The sequence below is a fragment of the Muntiacus reevesi genome, chromosome 13 (assembly GCF_963930625.1).
Source record: "Muntiacus reevesi chromosome 13, mMunRee1.1, whole genome shotgun sequence".
NCBI classification, from domain to species: domain Eukaryota; kingdom Metazoa; phylum Chordata; class Mammalia; order Artiodactyla; family Cervidae; genus Muntiacus; species Muntiacus reevesi.
In genome coordinates this window covers 7,480,140-7,500,151 of record NC_089261.1, presented here as the reverse complement: position 1 = coordinate 7,500,151, position 20,012 = coordinate 7,480,140, and the positions used below count along the sequence as shown (strand labels likewise).

General features: G+C 53.9%; 2 protein-coding genes across 5 annotated transcripts in view; one reads left to right on the top strand and one right to left on the bottom strand.

The window, feature by feature from the left end:
• The window catches only part of SRRD (SRR1 domain containing), a 22,122-nt gene extending 18,429 nt beyond the window's left edge, over positions 1-3,693 (top strand). The window contains exons 2-7 of one of the 4 annotated variants that reach the window (XM_065904596.1): positions 106-146; positions 1,531-1,790; positions 1,865-1,963; positions 2,627-2,781; positions 3,149-3,194; positions 3,484-3,693. In XM_065904596.1, the coding sequence (XP_065760668.1) occupies positions 106-146; positions 1,531-1,790; positions 1,865-1,963; positions 2,627-2,781; positions 3,149-3,194; positions 3,484-3,693 (811 nt within the window). Of the gene's footprint in view, positions 1-105; positions 147-1,530; positions 1,791-1,864; positions 1,964-2,593; positions 2,782-3,148; positions 3,195-3,483 lie in introns of all 4 variants that reach the window. The other 3 variants (XM_065904595.1, XM_065904598.1, XM_065904597.1) reach the window with 3 other exon arrangements.
• On the bottom strand, positions 1,238-20,012 carry TFIP11 (tuftelin interacting protein 11). The gene is made up of 13 exons (XM_065904589.1): positions 19,933-20,012; positions 17,863-18,080; positions 11,992-12,145; positions 11,547-11,703; positions 10,116-10,243; positions 9,615-9,767; positions 7,744-8,271; positions 7,520-7,626; positions 6,773-6,941; positions 6,227-6,470; positions 5,747-5,889; positions 5,228-5,393; positions 1,238-4,150 (listed from the first exon to the last, which is right to left on the bottom strand). The coding sequence occupies exons 2-13, from the start codon at positions 18,069-18,071 to the stop codon at positions 3,795-3,797; spliced, it is 2,514 nt and encodes an 837-aa protein (XP_065760661.1). The 5' UTR covers positions 18,072-18,080; positions 19,933-20,012; the 3' UTR covers positions 1,238-3,794.

Here is a 20,012-nt window from a genome sequence, read left to right as displayed (position 1 = left end):
GGAGCGTGCGCCCCCTCCCCACCTCCTGATCCGGTCAGGAGGCAGTCCCTGTCAGGGAGCCCTGGAAAGGGCAAGAGGTGACCAAGCCACTTTTTTTCTCAACAGGGAGGACCTGGTTATCTCTGATTTCTGGAGCTCAGCACTAGGTGGGTACCGTGGGGCTCAGGCTGGAGGCGCTGGGGTGGGTGGAGGGCCTGAAGGTGGGCCAAGCAAGGAATCCAACTCTCGTCAGGTGTCGTCTGCTTCACGGGGGTGTCCATGCTGGGGTCTCATGCTAACTCTCCGCCCCCTTTAAAACCGTGTGTCTTCTGGCACTTAACCCTGGTGCTCAGCTTCTGTATCTGTGGAATGGACACGAAATGTCCGTATCCTGTAGCGTAAGTGTAGTAAATGAAGCGTTTGGCGAAGTGCTCACAGCGGTGACTGCCTGCTGCCGGGAGCAGTGGATGTTGGCTTTCAGCCGTGTTGTTGAAATTTTATCCTGCTCTCTTCTCTGACCTTACACGGCCGTTAAAATCTCTTCTTAAACATGACGGGTGATAACACAAGTATACCATAGTTATAGTCTTTATGGAGAGACTTTTGTTTACTTTTTTGTAAATTATACATAATTTTTCTTTTTTTAAAAAATAAGAATAATGAGCACTTTTGATTTTTTTTTTTTGGCTGTATTGTGAGGCTTCTGAGAGCTCAGTTCCCTGACCAATGATCAAACTTGCGCCCCCTGCAGTGGACGTGCAGTCCTAACCACTGGGCCACCAGGGAAGTTCCAGTGTGTGTAATTTTTCATGCATAAAGCTTTTTACCAAATTTAAGGTAATGTTCTCAGTATATATTCCCAGAGGTGGAAGTGGTCAACTTGCTATCCACTTTCAGATGGTTTTCCAGAAAGTGTTCACGGATTCTTTGAGCAGCGTGGATGTGGAGAGCCAGCTATCTACCTAACCTTCTGTAGCCTGGGTCTTATCTCAAGGTGTCTGCCAAGTCAACGTTGGTGTCTCATTATGGGAATAGATACATGGCTGTTTGCGCTGTTTTGTTCTGCATACAGACCTGTTCTACTGAATTCAATGCCAGTGACAGAAGAGGAGCGGGGACCTCACCGTCCTGTGACAGTTTGGACAGAGCATGTTTCCTTAGTCTCTAGACACCCCAGCGCACCGTTTTCTCCTTTTAATTTTTTACATGTTAAATATTCTTACTCCCAGTTATTTATAGGATCATTTTGAGAGTTCTATCTTTTATTACAAAATTAGGTATTTCAGACCACAGTTGCATGTACTGGTTGCCTCTTACTAAACTAGAATGAGTTAATACAAGCTTTAGATGGACATCATGGCCACGGATGAACCTGACTTTTGCTTGAAGCATTCTCTTAGTTGAGGCCATGGGTACCCAGGCGCCGGCCACCGTCAGCTTGGGGTGGGCACGGCTGCACGCCCCCACGCCGCGCCCTGCTCCCCGGGCGGTGGATGGTTTAGCTCCTGGGTCACAGCACGCCCTCTGACTGCACAGGGCCCTCTCTTTCAGAAACCGTCAGCAGCTGTCTCCAGAAGCACCTGGAGCAGCTGAGGGCCCCTGAGGGGCCTCTCTCGGAAGCCCTGGGTCACCTGCATCTCGACGCCCCCCCGGTGGAGGCAGATGCGGCCCCTGGCCCCGTCCCGGAGGAGACCCTGGTCCCAGGGACCTGCTGCTTCAAGTGTGTATGTTACGGCGTCGGCAACTTCGCCAGCTGCGCCATAGCTAGAAGCCAGCTGGCGTTTTTGCTTCTGCTTCTGGAGCGGTGCCAGGTGAGTGTCCTCCTGTACTGTCCCCCTCCTGGGTCTCCCGCACAATTGACTGAGCCACGCGTCGCCCTCTGCAGGTGCCCAGGAGTCACTGCTGGGTGTACGACCCTCTGTTCAGTCAGCTAGAAATCGCGGTTCTCAGTGCCCTGGGCGTGGTGGTCCTCAGGGAGAACGAGGTACGTGGCAAGGCCGCGGGGTCTGTCAGCCCCACGTGGACCTGTGTGGTCCTGTCGGAGGAAGCCAGAGGGAGGCAGCAGCGTGTGCGCGATTCTCGGAGGGCTGCTGCCGACTGTGATCAGGGTGGTGGTGTCGCTGCTGGAGGGGAAGAGGGTGCAGCCTCTGCACCGCGGGAGGCCCTTCTGCTGGGGGTGCTCTGTCCCTGGGCTGGGAGGCTCCAGCCCAGCCCCGGCTGGGTTGTGGCTGAATCCTCAGATGGGGGGGGTCTCTGAGACCTTCGGAAAGAAGGCTCTCCAGAGGGGGGACTGGACCCCAAGGTAACGTTTGGAAAGGCCCGAGTCCTGATGGGGAGCTGCAGAGGGTGACACGGCGCACGTGTGTTCAGCAGGCCTGAGTTTTCTGGATGTCCCGATTTAGTCCCTGTGATTCTGTAGCTGTCGCCCGCACGGGGAGGGAGCGCAGGGCGATGCAGGAGGAGTGTCTCTCTGGTGCTTGAGGTCGCCGCCCCCTCTGCCTCTTAGCCGCCTGGACGGGACGTGTGCAGGCGGGAGGCGCATGGCGGACTGGGCGCGGCCCTGTCGTGGGGTGAGCGCGCGGCTGGCTAGGACTGCCCCCCCACCTTGCTGTAGACCTGTGTTCACCCCGTGCACGTGGGACCCCAGGAAGGGAAGCGGAGCGTGTGCGGGGAGCCCACCGTCTTCTACATGCCGCACTGCGGGACGGCACTCTACAACAACCTGCTGTGGAGGAACTGGTCGGTGGACGCCCTCTCCAAGGTGGTCATCATCGGCAACAGCTTCAGGGGGCTCGAGGAGAGGTGAGCGGACAGAGGGCTGGGCTGGGAGATGTCAGACTGGGTCACGCTGGGAAGCAGGGTGTCTTTCTGCAAATAATTTCTCCCTTCCCTTAGGACGGGCAGAGACGGCTTTTCTAAATGGGGGAAAAGTCATTTCTTACAACTAACAGTATTCTTGGTCTGCGTCACACATCCTGTCGCTTCTCCCTAAGGAGATGGGCATTGGCTGGGGCATTTACACCTGCTACTAAATATCTGACCTCCTCTACACCCCCATTTTAAAAGATTTCTTGCTCTATTTAAGTCATCTTGCCTTTCTGTGTCTTAAGGGGAACGAATCTGGTCTCATACTGCCTAATCATGTTTTTTTAACAATTTTGGTTTCTAGGTTGTTGACAAGGATTCTGCATAAACATTACCCATACGTTGCAAAGGTACCTGCCTGAGTGGAGGGGCTGGGGTGGACAGCCTGGGAAGTCTTACTGTGGAGAATCCCGCCTCAACCTGTAGTGGTGGCTGCTTGTGAGGGTCTGTGGTCCGGAAAGCTATGGGTTTTTTTTTTAGTGCATCTCCTAATTTTTTCTTAATTTGCACTAAGTACTAAAAATACCTTATTCCTTAGAAAGAATGACGTTGGAGTGACGCGTAAACCAGGACTAACCCGGGAGGGTGGGACTTACCGCGTCCGCCAAGCTTGTTTTACTTTTGAATCTTTCTGCTCAGATTCTGACAGGCCTGGAGGAGGTGGTGTTCCCTCAGACCCCAAGGTACATGGACGTATTTAACGACACCTCCGTCCACTGGTTTCCTGTGCAAAAGCTAACCCAGCTGCCCACAGACACTTGGGCGTTTCAGGAAGAGCCAGATTACCAGGACTGTGAGGACCTCGAGATCATCAGGAAGACAACAGAGGAGCCTCGCGAGCTGACCTGAGCTGGCTGGGAGGGGATGCGGGGCGCCCTCACAGAGCAGGGAGCACGCCGGCCCTGATGCAGACACCGTCTGTTCCCCGGCGCGCCGCCGGCAGGCGCGGCCTACTTGGCCATGTCGATGAGGCTCTGCAGCGAGGTGGGCACCCAGGTCTTCTCGCCCTGCACGAACACCACGCCCCGGTCGATGTAGATGACGATGCGGCCGAAGGTGTACAGCTGCTTGCCCTCGTGCCGCTTCCCGATGACCGGCATGAAGACAATGTTGTGCTCCTCGGCCTTGGTCTCGATGAGGTCCTTGAAGTTCATGGGCACGGCGCTGGCGGCCACGCCGATGCCCCGCTGGGCCATGTTCTCAGCCTCGCGCCGCTCCTGCATGGCCTCGTATTGGAAGTCCTTCCTCCGCTCCGTGTGCGTGAGGTAGGCGATGTGCTCGCGCGCGCCGGGCTGCATGTAGGCACCTGCGAGAGGCGGAGGCGGGGTGAGGTGCGGGGCCCACCCACAGACGCCCAGGCGCCGACCCGGGCCGGGGGCGCCTCACGGCCCGCCACCGACAGAGCCCCAGGCGCCCTGGGCGGGTGGACAGCTGGCTGCTGCCACGTTAGAATTTCTGGTTCGTTCCTAATGACCAGAAATTATTAAACACGCAACAACCCTGACAGTCATCAGCCACTGTTTCCCACTTGCTAGGGCTTTCACCCCCACACATCCCCAAAGGTTTCAGAACCCTGAAAACATAAGGCCAACACTATCAATAGATGTATCTGGGGGGCCGGAACACAAATGTTGAAGGGTCTCCAGATGCCCAGTGGTACTGAGGGGTCCAGAGGGGAGACTGTTCCAGGGGCTCGCGGTCAGGATGGCTGAGGAGGAGGTCTGGGGTGTGAGCAGAGAGAGGCTCCCTGGTGTCCCCAGGAGGCCTGGGTGAGCAGGGCTCACCTCACTAAACACAGTATATAGTCTGCGTCGTCCTGTGATCGGTTAAGCAGGAAGAATTAAATGGAAATTACAGCCCAGCTGCCACTCCGTGACCTCGTCTGTGAAAGATGGTCAGACCAGGTGTTCGGAGGCGAGTGCACTCTGACTCGGGACTGGCTGAGGGGCCCCCAGACCCACCAGGCAGCGGGACCTCCCGAGAGCTGAGTGTCACCCAGGGGTGGGCAGTAACTGAGCAGTCAGCGGCCTCCTCTGGATGCACCAGACACCACCTGTACTGAGCGCGGTCCGCAGTCAGTCACCCTGCGCCCCTGGGTCCTTACCGAGAGCCGGAAGTGGGGCCTCGCTTCTGTTTTACAGGACAGACGACGGGTTAACTCCTAAGTGTTAGAGGGGCCACCCCGCTCGGGCCGGGCAGACGCTCCGAGGAGCTGCCAGCACAGTGAGGATGAGGTGGGCCCGGCTCACGTGTGCCTCGTTTGTGGACAGCGCCCCTCTCGGCCGCAGGGGCCGGGGGGCAGCTGCGGGCTCAGTGACTATGTGGAGGGGCCGCCTCCTTGAGCCCACAGGGCCTGAGCTCTGACTCAGCGTGGGCCACTCACCGACGTTGGAGGACACCGCCCTGTTCATGATGTCAAGAGCCTCGTTGAACTTGTCCTTGACAGACGGGTGCGCCAGCACTTGGTCCGAGAACATGGACTTCCAGCCCAGGTACCACTTGGTGATCTCCTCGTAGTTGGGGCTGTTGCTCAGCCAGGAGCACAGCACCTGCCCGGAGGACACGGGTGAGGAGCTGAGCCCGCGCGGCGGCAGGCGGGAGCACAGCTTCCACTCGCTCATCTGGGTCCCGGGCTACAAGCTGCTGACACTTGCAGGGTTTGAGGGGCTGAAGGGGGTCAGCTCAGCAGCGCAGGGCCCTGCATGTAGACGCTGTGTCTTGGCCTCCCACCCCCACCCTCGGGCCGCTCTGAGGATCGGGGATGACGGAGGCCGGGTGCTCGGGCCCCTGTGCCAAGTGCTCAATAAAGGGTGCGCACCGTGTCCCGCCTGCCAGTGTGGTTTCTTCTCCTTGTGACCCCAGTCACCCCAGCTGTCCCCCCGCACGCTGACGCGGGGCTCACCTGCAGCCACTTGGGGAAGAAGTGCTTTTCGAGGAGACCCACCAGGCTGGAGACAGAGACCATCCCCTCCCAGTCGATGACCCAGTAGAAGGCGTCCATGTGCTGTTGGTGGGGGTTGACGACCAGCTCCCCGAGGCACATCCCTGCAAGAGAAGCCCAGCCTCAGGCACAACCAACGTCTGCCTTCGAGCTGCTGTTAAAGGTCGCGTTTAAGCTCTTGACATGGCAATTCTTAAAAACCGTTTCCTTCCCTAATCCAGAATTAGCTCTCATAATCCAGTGAGACAGAAGCTTGAGGACCCCTGTGGCTGCCCTGTCACCAGAGGCCCAAACCAGAGCTCGGGAGGCGGGCGGAGGCTGACCCGGGCGAGGCAGAAAGGCCCAGGTACACTCGGGCTCTGGGCACAGAACTGCACCTCTCAGGGAAGAAGTCTGCGCTGGCCGTGGCCGTGCTGCGGGTGGGTTTCCCCGGCTCCTTACCCAGCTTGGGCACGATGTTCTTTACCATGAAGGCCTCCCAGGAGCCGGGGGTGAAGACGTCCTTCCAGGGCTGGAGGATGAGCTTGGCCGAGGCGTCGCTGGGATGCCACTTCTGCAGGGCGCTGGCCAGCTTGCTGCGGATGGGGGAGTAGAGCGGCTCCAGGCGCGCCTGCATGAGCGGCAGCCACGGGTGGACCCACGAGTGAATGGGCACGGTGTCCGTCAGCGGGTTCCAGCTCTCCACCTGCAGGGGGAGCGCGGGGGGCCTGAGTTCACGCGGCCCGTTGGGGGGCAGGGGCAGATGATGCCCTGCTGGCTGAGCGCACGTGTGGGGGACAGAGTCCACTGGACAGGGACTCAGCCACCAACATACCTATGAGATTACACAAATTTCAAGTCTCAGAAACGGTACAATTCTGAGTCACTAAAGAAACCAAGTAAATGAATGCCCCACAAAGGGGGCTTTGAGGAACAGGCTGGGGCTGACGTGACAGCCACTGCAGGTAAGTGCTGCCCGAGCCCCGGCCCCTCCCCCCGAGGGCCCACCTCCTTCTGCAGCTTGGGGAAGATGAGCTGCTCCAGGATGTTGTCCAGCACCCACACAGGAATGAGGGGCGCCCAGCTGTCCAGGAAGTCCACCATCGGGTCGCAGTTCCTTGGCTGCCACTGTGCGACAATGCTCCGGACAAACGGCATCCAGACCTCCCATATCAGCCTGCCAGCGGGCGGAGCAAGCACTGGTTATACGCCTGGCTGGTCCCACTGCCCAGGGCACCCCCGCCCCCACCTCTGGGGCAGGACTGCCGGCACGCAGCAGCAGGGCCCTCCTGTCAGGAAACGATCGGCCAGCCGCAGCTCTCATGGCTCCCGCTCGGCCTCCCTGGCGGGGCGGCTGGGGGCTCACAGGCCCCCCAGGGGTCATGCGCTTCCCCACCAGGGGCTCTACTTCAGAGCCGACCCCTCACTTGGGTCAGGGCTTCAGCATCACCCTCCGAGACCTGTACCTCCACCTGCAGCCACACGTGCACACACAGGTGGCCCCCTTGTCATTCATTCTCAGCCGGGCTGTATCTGTCCGCTCTGTTACCACCCGTCTTGTCCCCTCCTGGAGACTGGGCCTGCCTCACTCCCGGGCGAGCCCGGTGAGCAGGACAAGCAGATACTCAGCGCACACGGCGAGGGGAGGGTGAGCGAATCTAAGTTCCTGGAGCGGCACCCACAGTGCCCTGGGGCCCACACAGGCCGAACCCCGCCGTCCAGCCTGATCACTCCTTCCATGCCCCCGGGGAGCACCTGTGGAAGGCGTCGGCCGACAGGTCCTGCCCGCCATGCGACAGGAGCTGGTCGTTCTCCAGGAGGCCCTTCCACTTGGAGATGGTCTCCGTGCCATAGGTGCAGTCCTGTGGAGGAAGACACGGCGGCTGAGCGTGGCCGGCCGGCCCCTTGCCCTCTGGACCATCTGGAGCTCGGGCCGCCCCGGGCGAGGCACAACGCGGCGGCCTCCCCAGCCCGCTCACCTTGAGGGGGTCCCAATCCTTGAAGTAGTCCTTCATGAGCGGGTAGACAATGGCCACGGCCAGGTCCACGCGGTCAGACATCCGATACTCCTCATAGTACTTGTCCCGCAGCGTCTGGAAGACGCGTGCGCACTCGTCCAGGGTGAGCGGGTCGCTGCAGCCGGGCTGCAGGCGCCGCTCGCACTCCTCCACCAGCGCCAGCACCTCGCTGAGGCTGGCGATGGCCCGCTGCTCCTGCTGCAGCGCCCCCGCCGCCTTCTCCAGCTCGTGCGTCAGGTTCACCACCACGTCCCGCTCGTACTGCAGCTGCCGGTCGTTGCGGATGATCTCCTGCTCCGTCAGCTCGATGAGCAGCTGCAGGTTGTGCTCCAGTTCAGGCAGCGCGAAGCCAGGCGCCCGGGCCTCCTTGCCGGGCGGGGGCGGCAGCTGCGCCTGCGGCGGGAGCCCGTCGTCGGGGACACTGTGCTTGTGGCTGATCTGGCTGTAGCTGTAGTAGACCTTCTGCTCCCGGCCCGTCATGTCTATGACCTGGGAGGGGGAAGGGTCCCGCGGGTGAACGCGCGCCACTGCCGACCCGTAAGATGCGCACACCGGGTCAGGGCAGGCGCCACGCCCGCGGGAGCCTGTGAGCACCACTGGGCGGAGCTGGGGAACAGTGGAGATTCTCAGAGCGGGCCCGGGCTCTGCAGAGGTCCGAGGCCCGACCACCAGGGCGGCCGGACAAGCCCTCGCCTGAGGCCTCTGGACAGACCAGATGGAAAACTGATGACATACTAATGGGGACTATCTCGTTGAGATGAAACTCTATTTTCATACAAGAGTAGAGGCTGTACCGATTAAAGCAGGCAATAACACAACACACACAGTCAAAAATACCTTGGTAAAAAATGCACATTTTGACAAAAAGACCTGAAAAGATATCCATCACAGGTGTTAAAACTGGTCATTTATGGGAAATAAAATAGTGTTAATACTTTTGCCTCCATTTTGCAATTGTCTAAAAGGTACTGCATACTGCTCTGTAGTAAGAGTTGTTTTGTTTTTTAATGTAAAAACGTGAAACACACAAACACCACAGAGGCAACCAAGGAGATGAGGTAATGTCCGAGTCTGGGGAAGACTGAGGAATGGGAACAGGATGGCACCGAAACGGAAGTGTCGCCGTCGCCTGAGCCAAGACTGCGGCCCGAGGCCACCGGAACTGGAACACCCGCTGCAGCGCTCGGGCCCGCCCTGACCTGTGGCCGCCAAGGCTCCAGCTGCGGCCTGGACGCCGCACTTCCTGCCAGGCCCCGGATGACCTGACACCTGACCTCAGCGAACCCACGGTACTCAGTCTGACACACAGTGACCTCCTGCAGCAGACACCTGTCCCCTGACCCCGGGGCAGTGACGGGAAAACCTCAGTCTGCACAGGACGGCCGAACATCCAGTCACCCTAAGAGGCCACGCGGGGATGCCCCAGGGCCCCTCCTGGTCAGAGGCTGAAAGCGCTTCCAGTGCTTGAACCTGGCGACCGCGCTTCTAGGAATCTAGCCTGAAGAACTGCCCACAGCACAGACAAGGCTTTACGCACAAAGTAGCCTGCCCCAGACCGATCCAGAGATGTCTCGCAGGAGAATAGCAGGAACTGGCAGCCCCAGAAAGCTGAGAACGTGAGTCAGTTTAGCACTGTCACGTGGGGCGCGGACAAGGACGAGCCTGAGTGCAGGGAGGGGACAGAGGCTCTGCACAGGGTAACGCGCACGCGCTCACCCTCCCACCCCCGCACAGAGGACCCACAGGAGCCTTGCGAGCAAGTGACCGCCTCTGCTGTGTGCGGCAACTGCGGCTCCCAGGCCCATCCTGGGCCGGCATCTACGGGCACCTACCTTGACCTGGGAAAGCTCCTTCTGGGGGGCGCTGAGCTTCTTGCTAATCCTGCCCTTGGCTTTCAGCTCTTCCACAGTCTTGTAGGAATACTTGGGCTTCTTCTTGCTTCCGCTAGGGTCTTTCCTCCACTGGCTCAGCTCCTTCTGAAATTCCTGAGTCAGAGGGACACGGACCATCAGGAGACGAAAGGGCTGCTAAGACCTCCACACGGGTCCGTGCTGAGGACGGTGCCCTGTGACACTGACCCCTCCGAGGAGGCTGCCTGACACCCACTCCCCCTACAAAGGCGAGACCCTGTCCCCACACCCCCATTTCTGACCACACTTTGGTTACACATGTACTGTGTTCCCTGCTGACGGCGGACAGCAGCCTCTGGCCTGTATTTGGTGCAGTGTGAGATCGACCCCTGAACCCCGGGTGCTGGCTGACCTAACGAACGAGCAGACAGACCAACCCAGACCTACAGGCACACAGGCCAGCCGGGCCACCTCCCGACTCACCTCCTCAGCCTCCTCTTCCGAGTCGACCATGGGGAAGTCCTGCAGGGCCTGCGTGGTGCGCTCCGAGCCGTACGCCCCCACCGCGCCCTTCCCCTTCCTCTGCTTGGCCTCGATCGGGTTAATGATGCCTGAGGAATTTCAGAGAGACAGACATGAGTGGCCGCCGTCGAGTGCGGGTGCGCCACGCGGGGAGACCCGCTCCCCGGTCCTTCCACGGGGCAGCACGCCGCCTGGAAGCAGAGCCGCTCGGGCCCGCCCCACGTGGTCCTGCTGCCGGTGCCACGGAGCAGTGTGCCGACCGGAGCGCACTTAGGCCTGAGCGCGGGCTCCGCTTCCACCGGGCTCACTTATTTAGCGGCTGGGAGTCTTCATAACCGACTCCGGCATACCCTGTTCACCTGGAAGCCTATTAACACGGAAGGATAATATGTTGATTCTGATTAAAGAGAGGTGGGGCTGCCATTTAAACTCCATCTGTTTTCTTATTCTGTTGTATGTATACATATTACACACATGCTTCCCTGGTGGCTCAGCTGGGAAAGAATCTGCCTGCAGTGCAGGAGGCCAGGGTTCGATCCCTAAGTCGGGAAGATCCCCTGGAGAAGGAAATGGCAACCCACTCCAGTATTCTTGCTTGGAGAATTCCACGGACAAAGGAGCCTGGTGGGTATAGTCCATGGGGTCACAAGAGTTGGACACAACTGAGCGACTATCACTCATCACTCATACGTATTACATTCATATAAAATTTCATATTGATAGTTCCCATCTCCTATGCTTGCTTTGCTCTATACTATGTTTGTGCCTTGGAAATAAATGCATTTTTCTTTTTAAAAAGTTTACAAACAGAACTACAGCATTTCAGTGAAGAACTGCCCCACCACACCCTTGCCAGCTGGTACTGTTGAGCTTCCAAATTAGAACAGCCTTCATACTCACTGCAGGCCACCTTTTCTGTCTTCACTCAAGTCCACGGCTTTTTCATGCAGCTAAGTTACCTATCTTGCCCCTTTGTGAGCAGAGCCCAGGGACAGTAACATGAACAAGGATAGTGGGCCGTGACTCGGAGACAGCTTCCAGAATAATGAAGCTGTGAGGGCTGACCAGGGCAGGAGCTGTCAGCTAACCCAATCCTTGCCAATCTCCTAAACCGTAGCTTATCTACAACCTAGGAGAAACTGTCGATTTTTAAATACTGGCAACTGATCTGACATTTTAGAAACACTGGGCAGGCCAGAAAGCGGCTTGTTTTCAGCCTATCAGGCTGTATTAACCCTGACCTCTCCCTCAAGCTGAAGTATGGCATTTTATGTAACTGGAGTTTTGATAAAGCTCGGAGCTTGGACACGCTGGCAGAGAAGCAACAGAGGACAGGCAGACCACGCCCCTCCCTGCCCACCCAGTCCGAGCCCCCGGGGCAGGCCACCACACCTTGAGCATTCTTCCCCAAGCCCCTTCCAGGGACGTAGCCCATTTTCTGAAGAAGCTTCTGTCCGATTCCTTTTGTGTGTCTTTCCCAGCTGCCGAAATCCATGAAAGACTTGGTTCCTCCTGCGAAACCTTTCTGGCTGGGCTTAAAATTGCCACCCTGAAAACAAAGAAGGAAAAACCTAAGCAAGCAAGCCTGGCTGATGGGACCACGGCCGGGCAGCCACAGCGCACCGTGAGAAGTACCCTACAAACCACATGGACACCAGTGATGTCTCAGGACAGAGCAAAGACGGCCTGGCACAGCCTCCCCTCGGGGAAACCTGCTCCCACAGGGAGACCCACACAACCGGCCTCTAGCAGAAAGCCCCCACCCCAGCAGATGCCAGAGCCACAGTGACCTTCTGGGGACATTACTAAGGTCACAGCCCTTCAATAAAGACGCTACCGTTTTTAACTTCTTTGGTCCGAAATCTTTAGGAAATTCATCCTGCTTCACGGGTTTCTCTTCATCGTCGGAGTCCTCCAGCTCCGCCTCCTCTGCCGCCCCTTTCTTGAGCCCCGCGCTGATGAAGTTGACAGGTGCTGAGTAGTCGCGGGCCCTGCGGGCAAACACAAGGTCCAGGGGGTCTGTAAGAACTCTCTCAGGCCAACGTCACTGGCCTGAGAGCTCCTCAGAGCGAACCTCGTGGGATCCATTTTAAAAGGACAACGCTGACTCCTATCGTCAGGGCCCCAGATCCGGCTCCCCTGTAACCACATCTGACGCTTTGACCTGACTGTCAACTCTGTGACTTCAGACTTGCCAATGACAGCGTAGAGTTGACTAAAAATTCTAAGTATGATGTGACTGTCCACTTTTCCTTTAATACATTACAATAACTTGAGGACTTTCCTGGTGGTCCAGTGGTTAAGAATCTGCCTGCCCACACAGAGGACACAGGTTCAGTCTCCAGTCTGGGAAGACCCCACATGCCACGGGCAACTAAGCCCACGCGCCTTCGAGCCCATGCTCTGCAACTAAAGAAGCCACAGCAATGAGAAGCCCACGCACCACGACTAGACAGCAGCCCCCATCTCAGTTAGAGAAAGCCTGCACAACAAAGACCCAGTGTGGCCAGAAGTTAATTAATACTTAAAAAGATAACTTGGTAAATTCAGTTAAGGCAGGAAAGGTTTAAGAAATAAAGCCTGTTAATATTACTAGTAAAATGGAGGAACACATTCAAACATCAGTAATCATAATTACTGATGATAATAAGACTTCCTTGGTGGCTCAAATGATAATAAAAGTAAATCGGAAGTTTTCAAACAGGAGATAGCAAGAGTGAACACTGAAATTTCTGGAATTGATGAACTAAAATGGGTGGGAATGGGTGTATTTAATTCAGATGACTATTATATCTACTACTGTGGGCAAGAATCCTTTAAAAGAAATGAAGTAGCCCTCATACTCAACAGAAGCGTCCAAAATGCAGTACTTGGATGCAACCTCTAAAATGACAGAATGATCTCTGTTCGTTTCCAAGGCAAACAATTCAATATCACAGTAATCCAAGTCTATGCCCCAACCAGTAAGGCTGAAGAAGCTGAAGTTGAACACTTCTATGATGACCTATAAGACCTTCCAGAACTAAGACCAAAAAAAGATGTCCTTTTCATCACAGGGGACTGGAATGTAAAAGTAGGAAGACAAAGGACACCCAGAGTAGCAGCCAAGTTTGACCCTGGAGTACAAAAGGGAACAGGGAAAGGCTAACAGAGTTCTGCCAAGAGAACGCACTGATCATAGCAAACACCCGTTTTCAACAAGACAAGAGAAGACTCTGCACATCGACATCACCAGATAGTCAAAGCCAAAATCAGATGGATTATATTCTCTGCAGCTGAAGATGGAGAAGCTGTATATAGTCAGCAAAAACAAGACTGGGAGCTGACTGTGGCTCAGACCATGAACACTTTATTACAAAATTCAGACTTAAATTGAAGAAAGTAGGGAAAACCATGTGGTATGACCTAAATTAAATCCCTTAACAATTATACAGTGGAAGTGACAAACAGATTCAAGGAATTAGATCTGAAATCTAATCGCCATAGATCTAATTAGATCTATTAGATCTCCATAGCCCCAAGAACTATGAATGGAGGTTCCTAATGCTGAACAGGAGGCAGTAATCAAAACCATCCCCAAGAAAAAGAAATGCAAAAAGGTAAAATGGCTGTCTGAGGAGGCCTTACAAATAGCTGTGAAAAGAGAAGTGAAAGGCAAAGGAGAAAAGGAAAAGATATACCCGTTTGAATGCAGAGTTATAAAGAACAGCAAGGAGAGGTAAGAAAGCCTACCTAAGTGATCAAGTCAAAGAAATAGAGGAAAACAATAGAATGGGAAAGACTATAGAGATCTCTTCAACAAAATCAGAGACACTAAGGGAACATTTCATGCTAAGATGGGCACAATAAAGGACAGAAATGGTATGGACCTAACAGAAGCAGAGCTGACAAGAATACACAGAAGAACTATAGAAAAAAGATCGTCATGACCCAGATAACCACGATGGTGTGATCACTCACCTAGAGCCAGACATCCTGGAGTGCGAAGTCAAGCGGGCCTTAGGAGCCATCACTACAAACAAAGCTAGTGGAGGTGATGGAATTCCAACTGAGTTATTTCAAATCCTAAAAGATGATGCTGTGAAAGTGCTGCACTCAATATGCTAGCAAATCTGGAAAACTCAGCAGTGGCCACAGGACTGGAAAAGGTCAGTTTTCATTCCAACCCCAAAGAAAGGCAATGCCAAAGAATGCTCAAACTACCACACAAATAACCTCATTTCACATGATAGCAAAGTAATGTTCAAAATTCTCCAAGCTAGGCTTCAACAATACATGAACCAAGAACTTCCAGATGTTCAACCTGGATTTAGAAAAGGCAGAGGAACCAGCGATCAAATTGCCAACATCTATTGGATCATCAAAAAAGCGAGAGAATTCCAGAAAAAACACCTACTTCTGCTTTACTGATTATGCTAAATCCTTTGCTGTGGATTACAACAAACTGTGGAAAATTCTTAAGAGATAGGAATACCAGACCACCAACCTGTCTCTTGAGAAATCTGTATGCAGGTCAAGAAGCAACAGTTAGAACTGGACATGGAACAATGGACTGGTTCCAAACTGGGAAAGTACGTCAAGGCTGTATATTGTCACCCTGCTTATTTAATTTATGTGCAGAGTGCATCATGGGCAATGCCAGGCTGGATGAAGCACAAGGTGGAATCAAGATTGCTGCGAGAAATATCAACAGCCTCAGATATGCAGTTGACACCACCCTTATGGCAAAAAGTGAATAGGAACTAAAGAGCCTCTTGATGAAGGTGAAAGAGGAGATTGAAAAAACTGGCTTAAAACTCCAGCTTCAAAGCTTAAAACTCAACATTCAACTCTTAAGAGTAATGGAAATAAAAACAAAAGTAAACAAAGGGGACCCAATTAATCTCAAAAGCTTTTGCACAGCAAAGAAAACATAAACAAAATGAAAAGACAACTCACAAACTGGGAGAAAATAATTGCAAAAGATGTGGCCAACAAGGGATTAATTTCCAAAATCTACAAATAGCTCAGGCAGCTCAATATTTTTTTTAAAAAAACCCAATCAAAAAATGGGCAGGAGCCCTAAATAGACATTTCTCCAAAGACACACAGCTGGCCAAGAGGCAACTGAAAAGATGCCCAACATTGCTAATTATTAGAGAAATGCAAATCAAAACTTCAATAAGATATCACCTCACACCAATCAGAATGACCATCATCAAAAAAGCTACAAACAACAAATGCTAGAGGGTGTGGAGAAAAGGGGAACCCTCCTACAACTGTTGGTGGGAATGTTAACTGGTGCCGCCACTATGGAGTACAGTGTGAGGTACCTTAAAAGACTAAAAGCAGAGCCATCATATGTCCAGCAGTACCATGCCTGGGTATATACCCATGGGAAACCATAATTCAAAAAGATACGTGCACCCCGGGGCCTCCCGGATGATCCCGTGGTTAGGAATCAGCCTTGTGATGCAGGAGACACGGGTTTGATCCCCAGCTGGGGAAACTTAAATCCCATAAGATGCAGGCAAGTCAGTCCTCACACCACAGCTACTGAGCTCGAGTGCCGCAACTAAGACCCAAGGCAGCTAAATGAATACTGAAAAAGAAAAAGATACACGCATCCCAGCAGCCACTGCAGCACCATTCACAACAGCCAGGGCAGGGAGCAACCTAAGTGGCCATCAACAGATGCACGGACAGAGACGTGGCATAATCACACATGCGACGGAGCATTGCTTGGTCATTGAAAGTGATGGCCAATGCCACTTGCAGCAACACATACGGACCTAGGTTACACTGCTAAGGGAACTGTGACACAGAAAGACAAGTATATGACATCGCTGATCTGTGGAATCTAATTTTAAACATGACACAAAGGAACTTGTTTCCAAGACAGACTCACAGATCTCGAAATCAGACTTACGGCTGCCAAAGGGAAAATGTGGGGGGAAGGATAAATTAACAGATTAGGGTTAACATACACACACACACACGTATAAAACAGATAAGGACTGACTGTGTAGCACAGGGAACTCTACTCAATACTGTGTAACAACCTATACAGGAAAGGTATCTGAAAAAGAGCATCTCTCCATGTATTTATATGTATATATTTATACACATATATATGTATATATTTATACATATAAATATAACTGATTCACTTTGCTCTACACATGAAACTAACACAACATTTTAAGTTAACAATACTCCCCCACACCCCCCAAAAAAAATTTGTTTTAGACACTATTTCAAGTACAAAAGTCAAATAAGAAAAGACATTTTCATAAATCAAAATCATAAATAAAATAAAATACATTTAAGGGAGATTATATGAGTGGCAAGTATGTCAGCAATTTTATCAATCAGATTCTTAGAAAAGCTCGTGCTCATCAAATGTGTTTATGGAAACTAACACGCCTAAGAAGTGAGCTCTGACATGGAGAGCACCGATTTTACCCGACCACCTTAGGGACGGTGCTGACAGTGCGCTCCCCATCACAGCTCCCCTTTGTACAAACCGGAGCTGACAGCTCTGTACTCTGCGGTTAAAAGAAGAGTGCAGAGAGTCCAACGGAAAAGCCCAGGAATACTGCCAAATAAAGTGATGCTTTCTAAAATGACTGACCAAGTAAACAAACATCCCTGTGGCAATAAGATCCACAGAGGAATTTGTCCTTAAGAGATGCCATATAAGAGCCCAACTCCAGAGTCAGACAGACCCCGATTCTCACAGCTTAGCCGTGTGACTCGGCTGCTGTTTCTTAATCTGTAAAATGGGATGATGATACTGATGCCTTTCTCATAAGGTCAGTGAGACCAGGCCTGTGAGGAACCCATAGGTTCTGGCTGCTGTTACTATCCTACGATCACACACTCCTGCCCTGTGATCTAGTCATCATCCACTGTTAACATTTCTTGCCAGATGAAAAGAGGCTGAACTGATCTCTGCTCTTTCTCCCTGTTTCCTTTGTGAAAAATGTATGGTCTCAATGGGCTGGAGATTCCAGGCTTCAGGTGGGGACACGGAGACAAACCTCAGTCTGATACACACTGGTCAAGCACGCTGTAGCCCCCACACATGACTTCACACCGAGGAGGAGGCGGCTTTCGGCCTGAATCCCCAGCCCCTGGCCGCCTTCCCGGCCCAGTCTCCACCACCTCTTCCCAGACCACCGTCCAGGCCTCCTCACAGAGCCCCCCTTCCACTCTGGCTTCATAGGGCCTTCTCCGCACACACTCCTCCCACCACATCTTCCCGCTCTGCACAGACCCACAGTCTCCTCCTCACCTTCTCCCCCATCTCCCCACAAGACCACTCACATCCTCTTGGACGCCCTACTCCTCCCATCAAGGGCCTCTGCTTCCATGTGTCCCCGACCAATCTTCCCTGACTTCTCGGAACAGGTCGCACACCCGAAAAAGTACTCCCCCTCCGGTCCTACATCAGTTACAAACTTCCGTTTGTGAGCCTGCCTCCATCCTCAAGCGTCTGGGCTCCTGGGAGGGAAGGACTGCGGCTGCAGCACAAAGCTGGAGACACAGAATCGCTCACTCCACACGAACTAATGATCGGTCAGTGAGACCGCAGCGCTCTGTCCGGAGGAGGAACTGGGCTCCCTGGCTGAGGTCACAGCTCAGGGGCTCAGGGAAGCCAGGAGAGAAGCGTACTTGGCGGGGTAGCTCCCCAATGCCTGGGGAAAGCGGTCCACGCCAGCCATACCGTTTGCCCCCAAAGCTGGGCCTCTCCTCGTCCGAGTCTCGCTCTGCCCACACTCCGTAGGTGGCCTCTTCCTTGGTCTGCCAGTGGCGCTGCCGGTTGGGGTTGAATTCATTCTGGAGATCCCAGTCGGTGATCTCAAAGTTCTCTCGCTCATCCTCGTCATCATCCATGTGGCCTTCCCCGTCCCGGTACAAGTGGGACAGCGACATGGCCTGTCACTGAAGGGAGGAAGAGAAAAGGCACAGTCTGTGACAAGTCCTTGGAGAAGGCAATGGCACCCCACTCCAGGACTCTTGCCTGGAAAATCCCATGGACGGAGGAGCCTGGTAGGCTGCAGTCCATGGAGTCGCTAAGAGTTGGACATGACTGAGCGACTTCACTTTCCACTTTTATGCATTGGAGAAGGAAACGGCAACCCACTCCAGTGTTCTTGCCTGGAGAATCCCAGGGACGGGGTCGCACAGAGTCGGACACGACTGAAGTGACTTAGCAGCAGCAGTGACAAGTCCTGGGGGCAGCAGCACAAGGCTGCCCTGCCAGCTGCTACTCCCTGCTGCCCCCACAACTTCCTCCAAACGAAAATTCACTACAGTCACTGTTACAACTCAATAAAGCAGACACTAAAAACATATTTTAGAAAACAGGTTGTAAAAACAATGAAAAAGACCAGTCTCAACAGTCCATGTGGTTAAGCACGTATTTCCTTCTCAATGTTGTCAAACGTCAACCACAGTCATACACACAAAAACCACGGAAAAACAACTTAAGGATGTTACTCTACGTATTACTGCCTCACAAATGAGGCAAACATCTTCCTGGACATTATTTTTTTCTATTGCTGAGTGAAGAGTTTCATCTGGACTTATAACAGTTGAACAAAGTGATTTCTTTTTTTAGAAAACACTTAAATATGACCCTCAGGTTTTCCTCTCCAGACAGGAACCCCTTTTGAGGTGCTAGAAGGCAGCAGTGATTATGAACAGGACCTTAAAAGAGCATACATCTGTGAACCGGAATGCAGCAATCAACTCAGGGTAGCTGGGTGATGAGATTCAGCTGTCTCTTCAGTGGATTAACTACAGTACCAACCTTAGAGAAGGCTTGTGAGGCAGAATCAATGAGATGGCTCTTTCAAAACACTTAGCTCACAGTAAGCGCTTGTTACTCTAGCCCCATGATTAGGTCTACGGCCCCTGCTATTACTGGATTAGCACCGAGCAAAGTGATTGTGAAAGCAGGTGGTGAAATCACACAGCCCTAGTTCAAATCCCCACTCTACCAGGTACTCAGCCTACGAATATTAAACGCAGACCAAGTGCCAAGCACGGAACACCACAAGGCAATACACTGAATGCATGACAGCGCTGTGACCTCCGTCTAGCAGTTGCCAAAAGCAGGGACAGCTAACTCGCTACTTCTAAGGCGGGGTCAAACTCTGGTCAGCTCTGTAGGAAAGTTTTCCCTACTTACTCTACTCAACCCACCGGTGCAATGGTTGGGTCCTGCCGGTCCCAACCTCATGCAGGCGCGAAAAGGGGTGAAATACGCTCAGAGGTGGCGGGAGGTCCCAGATACATGGGAATCGCCGATCACCGCTGCCTCCTTGGGCACAGGGCAGGGTAAAAAGCACAGAACTGTCACGAGTTACAGAGACCCCAGGAGGTGCTAAGCCCCTGCTGGACGCTTCACGCCGATAATCTAATACAGGCATCAAGACACCTCTAGGAGGGAGGTACTGCTAGCGCCGTCGAACTTCAGATTTCAGTAAAACGAGGCAAGTAAAACTTGCCCTCGGTTCCACGGCTGGCGAGGCTCGAAGCCAGGTGGGACTGCAGCCAGGGCTCGGCGTATCCCTGCCGCGCCGCCTAGGCCCCGCGGTGGAGGTTCGGTGTCCAATTCGGCCCGGAGACCCCGAGCTGCTCCGCCCCCTCCCCGCTGCGGCCGAGCTGTCTGCCAAAGGGAAGAGCGACCGGCGAGGCCGAGCCCCGCTTCCGCGCGCCCGAGCCCCCTCTCCTACTGGCGCGGACTCCCCCCGCGTCCCCTGTCCCTCCACCCCCCGGCCCAGCTTACCTCTCTCCGGCTCAGCCCACCTAACGCAGCGCCCCGCTCGGTGCGAGAAACTCGCCACTAGGGCGCCGGAACTCGGATGC